This window comes from Agelaius phoeniceus, chromosome 5 (assembly GCF_051311805.1).
Source record: "Agelaius phoeniceus isolate bAgePho1 chromosome 5, bAgePho1.hap1, whole genome shotgun sequence".
NCBI lineage: Eukaryota > Metazoa > Chordata > Aves > Passeriformes > Icteridae > Agelaius > Agelaius phoeniceus.
Window position 1 is genome coordinate 23,180,389 of NC_135269.1, and position 7,635 is coordinate 23,188,023.

The 7,635-nt window shown below is 51.5% G+C and overlaps 1 protein-coding gene across 3 annotated transcripts; it reads left to right on the plus strand.

Annotated features, from left to right (window-relative positions):
* Positions 1–1,108: 1,108 nt before the first annotated feature.
* GALR3 (galanin receptor 3) lies at positions 1,109–4,604 on the plus strand. 3 transcript variants are annotated; one of them, XM_077178560.1, is made up of 5 exons: positions 1,117–1,246; positions 1,774–1,851; positions 2,468–2,633; positions 2,718–2,839; positions 3,429–4,604. In XM_077178560.1, exons 3-5 carry the CDS (start codon positions 2,490–2,492, stop codon positions 4,324–4,326), a joined length of 1,164 nt encoding a protein of 387 aa, XP_077034675.1. In that variant the 5' UTR covers positions 1,117–1,246; positions 1,774–1,851; positions 2,468–2,489; the 3' UTR covers positions 4,327–4,604. The 3 variants fall into 3 exon arrangements, with proteins under 3 accessions (XP_077034674.1, XP_077034675.1, XP_054487515.2); XM_054631540.2 differs by having other exon boundaries at positions 2,468–2,839; XM_077178559.1 differs by lacking the exon at positions 1,774–1,851 and having other exon boundaries at positions 1,109–1,246; positions 2,468–2,839.
* Positions 4,605–7,635: the final 3,031 nt, after the last annotated feature.

The following is a 7,635-nucleotide window of genomic DNA, read 5'->3' on the forward strand; positions in this document are numbered from 1 at the left end:
GACAGGCTGTGCCCGGCTGCAGGCTTGCACTCTGCCGCATCCCCTGGGTTATCACCACGTCCCGAGGCATGGCCTTCCCCTTTTCCCTGGTTACAGAGGCTGATAGGGAGCTGGCGGGGACACCTCGCTCCTTCCCACCAGAGGGGCAGGTGGGGGGGAGAAGCTGCATGGTCCCTCCTGCCACTGAGCCAGTGGGGATAATTTGGGCTGCTGTAGAGGGGAAGGGGCCAGTGCCTCCTTCTCCACATCCTGCACCGTCATTGGAAGAGGTACTCACAACTTTCCCAATGAAGGGAAGCTGGTGGCCTGTGATCTTTTCTCAGCAAGACTCACCAAGCTGTACTCAGTGCAGCGGGAAGTCCTCAGGGCGCAGGTCCTGTCACCAGGATGGACATGGTAGTAGGGCTGCATGTGTCACTGTCCTCTCCTGGCACATCAGCCAGCCCCCAGGTGTCTCCAGGCAGCTGTGATGAAGCTGGACCTCTGGAGGTGGCCATCCTGGAGGTTTTGTCCTCCCTCCCATACTGTAGTACTGGTGGAATGGAGACCTGGATTGGATGGAATCCAAAACTGGCTTTCTCCTCCTTCCCCAGGTCAGACATTGTGGGAGAGGCTCAATGTGCTCAGTGCTGCTAACAATTAATTAATAACATCTAGTGACAGCAATTAATTGCTCATCCTCCAGAGGGTTTAGGACTCTGTATTTGAGGGACAGAGTAGGGAGGAGGCTCACAGTTGTGGGATTTTTATGTTCCCTGAAGGTGTTGGAAAACACATCCTGAACACCCAGCATTGAGAAGTGGCTGCTGAGGTCCAAGGGACCCTTTCCTCCTCCATCCTCTCTTTTCCACCAGAGAGTGGTGAGCTTTCTCTCTGCCACCCCCTTCTCAGCAGGAGGAGCAGGGAGCAGCTGAGCCTGCAGGAAAGCTGGGCAGAGAGGAGTTAACTCCAAACCCAACCTCAGGGAGAGGGGAAAAAAAACAGCAGAGAACTATGGATCAGCAGCAAGAGCAGAGGGAGGGAAAAGGGGGAGTCAGAGAGAGAGGAGAGGAGCTCCAGAAGAAGAGAGAGCAGAGCTGGTGGCGGGCAGGGGGAGGCAGCGGAGCACCAGGCAGGAGTGACTGGGATAACCGAGCTGCCCAGATAAACTCCTCCGTGGTCTGCCTCCTCCCGCTGCCGCTGCGTGGGCTGCACTGGACGTCTCTCCCTAAGCGTGTGGCAAAGCTGCAGGCCCTTCCTCAAAAAGGTGAGTACCGGCTTCCAAAGCTGAAAGGTGGCCTCAGGCTCCCTGAGCAGAGACACCCTGATGCATTTTGCATGCCCAGAAGGAGACGGGGCTCCTCTGCCTCAGTGAGGAGATCCATCCCCCATGGGGCCAGATGGATAAGCGGGAGGGTAGCTATCAGTGGGACAGAGGGGACCAAAGACACAGAGAGGCAGGGACCGTCTCTCGGTGTGGTACACAAAGAAGCTGGGAAGCAGAAGTGGCATGAGCTGAGGGATGGGGGAGTATGGAGTGAAGGAGCTTGCATGACCCAAAACCGAGTTAATTGCTTGTCAACAGTAGCTAGATAAGTGTCTTTCCTTCTCTGTTTTTGCTCAGAGAAGGACAATTTGTTCTAATGATAGCATAACAAGGAGAAGGCTTATTCAGAGATAGGCTGTTGGTGTTCCCTGCCTGAGCACAGTGTTACTCAGGGCTGGAGGAAGTTTTGCAGCAAATCACAATACCTTGAGCTGTGATAATAACAGGCTCATCATGTTGTATTTCAGGTGGCTCCAGGGTCTCCTCCCCATCCTCACCTACCTGCCACCATCCAGCCCTTGATCACCTCTCAGCATCAGGAAAAGGTGCATTTAGTTGCATTTTCTCTGTGGAGCGTAGCTACTGCACAGGGAGCAAGGAGCAGCCAGCTCCAGGGTGGAGGGGTCCCAGCTTAAGGAGTTCCCTTGGGGTGGGAATGCATTGGGGTGCTGCTGCTGTGGGGTGTGATCCAGGCATCGGGTCCCTGCTGCAGGAGGTGGCACAGCCCTGGGCTGAGTGTGCTGGGACCACTTAGAGCCCATGGGAGCCTCCTACCCCCTGGCCCTGTGGCCAGACCCTGTTGAACACTAGCCAGGGTTTAGACTTGCCAAAGCAAGCAATCCCTAGGGGTTCAGCAGATTTGGGAATGTAGGAGGAAGGTGGGTGAGGCCAGGTGGCAGGGCAGGAGGGATCCTTCAGGTGCTGGGAGCACAGATGTTCTGATGGCAATGTGAATCTGGGCAGGAGAAAGATGCTTCAGCTCTGCTCAAGCCAGGCAGATGTGGGCTGACTGACCACAACTGCGTTCTTGCCAGTGATGTCACGAGGGTCTTGGTGGCACATTTAACCAGCTGGTTGGGACTGGCATCTCTGGGAGAAATGCGAGTGTCAAAGGCTGGGGTCAGGCACCTTGTAGCCTATTATCCCTTTCTCCCAATGCAGGTCCCTGCAGTCTGATAGGAAGATGCCAGGGGGATTGAACATCTCTTCTGACAGCCCAGAGCTACGAGCAGCAGGGATTATTGTGCCCATCATTTTCTCCCTCATCTTCCTTGTGGGTACTGTGGGAAATGGGCTGGTGCTGGCAGTGCTGCTGTGGAATGGCCAGGTCAAGTACTCTACCACCAACCTCTTCATCCTCAACCTGGCTGTGGCCGACTTGTGCTTCATCATCTGCTGTGTCCCTTTCCAGGCCACCATTTACACCCTGGATGGGTGGCTCTTTGGGGCCTTTGCCTGCAAGGCTGTGCATTTCCTGATCTACCTCACCATGTATGCCAGCAGCTTTACCCTGGCTGCTGTCTCTGTTGACAGGTAAGTGTCCCCTTCCCTTTGAGTTCTGCAGCTCAGGGACATTGTGTTTGCCACTCTTGAGCTAAGGGTGGGAGAAAGGCCACTACTTACCCTGTTGGGTGTCCTGTAAGAAGCAGGTTGGGTCTCCCCAGAGGTAGGGCCAGCAGAGCCAGTCTCCCTACCTCCCCATGCCCTCCCCCTCTAACAAGCTAAGCTCTCAGCCTAATTACTCAGTGCTCACTTGGAAAGGAGGGGAGTCCACCATGCATAAGCAAGAACAGCAAAACCCCAGGTCAGCAACACAACTCAGAAGGAACAGGAGAGTCCTGTCCTGCTCCTATCCTTCTCTTACCTGGTTCAAAAGATACACTGCTTGCCCTTCCTGAGCTAGCACAGCAGAGTGGGTGATAGAGATCCCAGGCACACGGTTGGAATGACCCTGATAGTTTTGTGAATTCACTGTAACCCTCCCTCCCAAAAGATTTGGGATGGAAGAGATGGGTGGCTGCATAGGAAGGGGTATACAGATGGCAGCCCCACAATGAAGGATGAATACCTCATCTCACCCATGTTGTGTTTTTTCTCTCCTTCTCCTTCCCCTCCTTGCCAGGTACTTGGCCATTCGCTATCCCCTGAAGTCCCGGGATCTCCGCACATCCCGAAATGCAGGAGTGGCCATTGTGGTGATCTGGTCACTGTCGATGCTCTTCGCAGGGCCTTACCTCAGTTACTACCAGATAATCCTTTACCATGGGGTGCCCATCTGTGTCCCCATCTGGGAGGACCAGCGCAGAAAGGTTCTGGACATCCTCACATTTGTGTTTGGGTACCTGCTGCCTGTGACTGTGGTGAGCCTGGCATACTCTAGGACCATCAAGTTCTTGTGGACTTCTGTAGACCCCATAGAAAGAATCTCAGAGTCTCGGAAAGCCAAGCGTAAGGTCACCAAGATGATTGTCACAGTAGCCATCCTGTTCTGCCTCTGCTGGCTGCCCCACCACCTGGTCATTCTCTGCTTCTGGTTTGGCCACTTTCCCTTCAACCGGGCCACTTACGCTTTCCGCCTGGCTTCCCACTGCCTCTCCTACACCAACTCCTGCCTCAACCCCATTGTCTACGCCCTCATCTCCAAGCATTTCCGCAAGCGTTTCAAGCAGGCCTTCACCTGCCTCTTCTTCCAGAACAAGATCAGGAAAAAGAAGAAGAAGAGAGTTGGAAGGAAAGTCCATATGGTCAACGTGGAAGGAGGTTTTGCCAACAGGACAGAAGATTTCTATGGAGGCAACACTGAGGTGACCCAAGCCCCAGAAGGGAACACCAGGAAGAGAGACCATGAAGGTGCCAGTCGTGCCAGAGCATGGACTCAGCAGGTACAAGATGCCATGATCTCTGTTCAGAAGGAGCTACTGGAGGAGGAAATTTTGGCAACAGCTGGCCATTCCCTAGATGTGACCCCTCTAAGAGAAACTGCTGGACAAGACCAAGAAGAAACCCTAGAAAAGGGCTAGAGAGGCAAGAAAGAAGTCTCTATTTGCATCACGTTTTCTGACCACATCACAGTGGTTTTGCTTTCCTCTAGGATTCTAGGATCATCATGCCCATGCCTTATCCCTGCTGAGATGGTTTTATGTTAGCAGTAAGAGATGAGCTCACACATTCAGACCCGTTAAGTCTGAGTTCAAGTCCCCCAGAACTCCTCAAACACCTCCTCCATGATCCTGTAGTCATGTCTGAGACCTGCCATCATCCCAGCTCAATATTCACAGTAAACTTTAAGTGACTGCAACAGCTGTCCTTTTCTTTAATTACGTATGGTGTTTTATTAGTGCTGTGTGGGTCCTGAATATGTAACCCTTAATGTGAGGCAGGTCTGCACCTGTAATTTCTTAAGAGAAGGTGAAAATTGGGAAGCTTAGGAGAAAGGGGAAAACTGTGACATTGTGGGACATCCAGACTTCTACACTGAAGCTGGGAAACAATTACAGGTGGTCATGGCACCTATAGGTGTCCTGAGCCCTGTGGGGGCTACAAAATCCTCTGGTGTCCTCACTTGTCCCCATGCATGGTGCTGGAAGTTGTGTCAAAAGTAAAGGAGTTTTGGCCTCAGCCAGTGCTGTAGGCATTGTACAGTGGGGCTGGGTGACATCAGGCAGCTTGCAGAGCTGTGATGTGCATGAGCAGAGCCATGATCTCCCCCTTATTTCTCTTTTTCTGTTTGTTCCCTACTTCTGTTTGTGTAAATCTTTCCTTTTTGCTTTGTCCTGCCCACTCTTAATTCCCAGCTGGCATGGTATTTCTTACACTCACTGAAGCTGTTGTTCACCTTGCTAGAGCTCAGCTCCAAGGACATCCCTTTTTCTGTGTGGAGGCTAACTGAAGAGGAAGGCCAACAGTGCTGGGAATTAGTTTTCTTTTTCCATTCAAGTGCTTGATGTTGCTTTCTGCACTTTGAGCCTCCCTTGCCTCTCTCCCTATTTCTGATTTTTCCACCTCTCTCCTTTTGTGGTGGCTGCCACTTCTCTACAGTGAATCTCTTTCAGAAACGTGTCCAGTGTGCTTTCCTGGGTACAGTGAGTTCTGCAGCCACCCTTTGCACATTGTGCCATGGCTGGTGGCCAGCCCACATGGTCTCATCATTTCTTCAGGTGAAGACTCACTCCACAGCCCAAAGTGTTGGAGGGAGAAGGGAACAACAATCAGGAGCAATGACGTGGCACAGCTGGACACTGCCTGTTCTTGCCTAGAAGCAGCTGGGCTGTTGCTCACCCCTGATCCTGTTCCTCCTGGTCCCAGATTGCAAATGGGGCAGATCAGATCAAGACTGACTGCTGCACATTGAGGTGAAGCCTAAATGAAACAGGACAGAGAGGACAGGGAAGATCTTGGGGAGAAGGTGCATTTAGCATGACAAGTAGCTGCAAGCCCTGGGCCCCTTCACTGTGTTCTGCTTGGTGCTAAGCCCCAATTTTGGGGACCACATAAGCAGGAAGGGCAAGTGCTGAGCCTGGGTTGGGAAGGCTCTGGAGCCAGAAGGGAATTCCTGTCTATTCAGTACCAGTTTATGTGCTCCAACTGGCTTCTCAGCTCAAAAGCAGAGGTTAAACAAAGATGTCACATCCTTGATAGAGAGACAGGTTTAATTAAAACTGAAGGAGTTTGATTACTGCTTTCCACGCAGCCTTCCCTCCAGACTGATTGGCATTCTGCAGTCTCTGCTCCCAGCTTCTTGCCTTAATTAATTACTCTTTTCTCTTATTTTCTACCCTACTTTTCATCACTCAGGCTGACAAGCTCCTCTTTAACCCTGCAGGGACTGGTTTGCCACATCAGTAGAGTGCAGCTGTTCCAAGATCTGGAACAGGGTAGATGAAATGGGAGAGGTGTGAGCAGGTCAGGGTTCTGCATCTAGTGGTAAGCATCAGCTCTTCTCTGTGGAGTAACTTAGTCCTGCCAACTGTGTGCTGATTCTGGTATCTGGCATCTCCCTGGCATGTGTGACAGGAGCCTGACATCCTGGGAAGTGCCAGACCCAGTGCCAAGAAGCTCATCCTGCTTATGACCGTGTGTGTAAATCTGGCAGCCCTGGGAAGGGAATTCTCGTTATTTGCTTTTGGGTTTAGCTGCTGGTTGCTAATCTATGACCAGCACTAGCAAGTTGCCAGGTGATTATTTTAATTCTTCCATGTGCTCTCTTCCCCTCTGAGAGATTTCATTAAAAAAACCCAGAGGAACGTTGTTTGCCATACCTCCTTTATCATCTTCCTAATCAAAACTTGCTGATTCCTTCTCCTAGTCACCCCATGGGCCCTGGCCTGCTCAGGGCTGCTCCCCAGGCTAGTCAGGCACAATGCATGAAGAAGGCATCTTTGTAAGTATCTTTTTCTGTGATGGAAGAGACCTTTGCTCACAGAGTGAGCAAAGGAAATGCATGAAAGGGTGAGAAGTTTGCCAAGGACGCTTCATGGGGCTTCCTTAGCAGCACAGATAATTGCTGTGCTGGATTTGAAGTCTGCTAGAAAGGCAAAGGGGGAGAAAGTAAATGAGTTTAGCTGTTGGAGATTAATTATTTTGTCTGCTGAAGAGCTGAACAAATTCTTGATGTTCACACACATTGCAGTGTGTGCTTTGCACTCGATTGTGTGGGTGAAGTGACTGCTCCAGAGAAAGGTCATTTGCTTAGTAACATCCATGCAGCTTTGCTGGGAGGCCTTGTCAGAGCTGCTGCTTCTGCTATGGCTCCTCTGTGAGACACAAGCAGGTTCTGAGGACCTGCCTTCACTTGCTTGAGGCAGATCCTCAGTCTGGCTGGTTTTGGCTGCATCTTACAGTACAGCAGCAGCCTTAGAGCCAGGGAAGTTGCTGCTGGGTCCAATGGCTGGGAATTCTGCAGATCCCATGCTCCAAATCAGGAGAGGAGATTGAGTGTATTTGGAGGTCAGGTAGTGGTGAGAGGGAACCAAAGCCTAAAGCCCCAGTTGATATCATGGCCCTGAGAATGGGGACTTATCATTGCCCAGGAAGAGATCTGGGGGATGCATTTGATGGTGTAGCACAAAGAAAATGAGGAGTTTGTACTGATTCTATGGGCAAAATAAATAGCAGAGGGAAACCTGTGCTGTTGTTTCTATTCTCCATTACTGCAGCAGACATCTCTGGGAGACACAGAAAACTGCCACCAGCCTCACAGGTTGTGCAGGGAAATCTGTGGCACAGGGTGCAAGGACAGAGAAAAGCTGCTGGGAGAAGCTGAAGCCTCTAGGCCAGAAGCAGAAAAAAAATAGGCAGTGCCAGTCAACAGCTCCCAGCGCAGTGGGAAG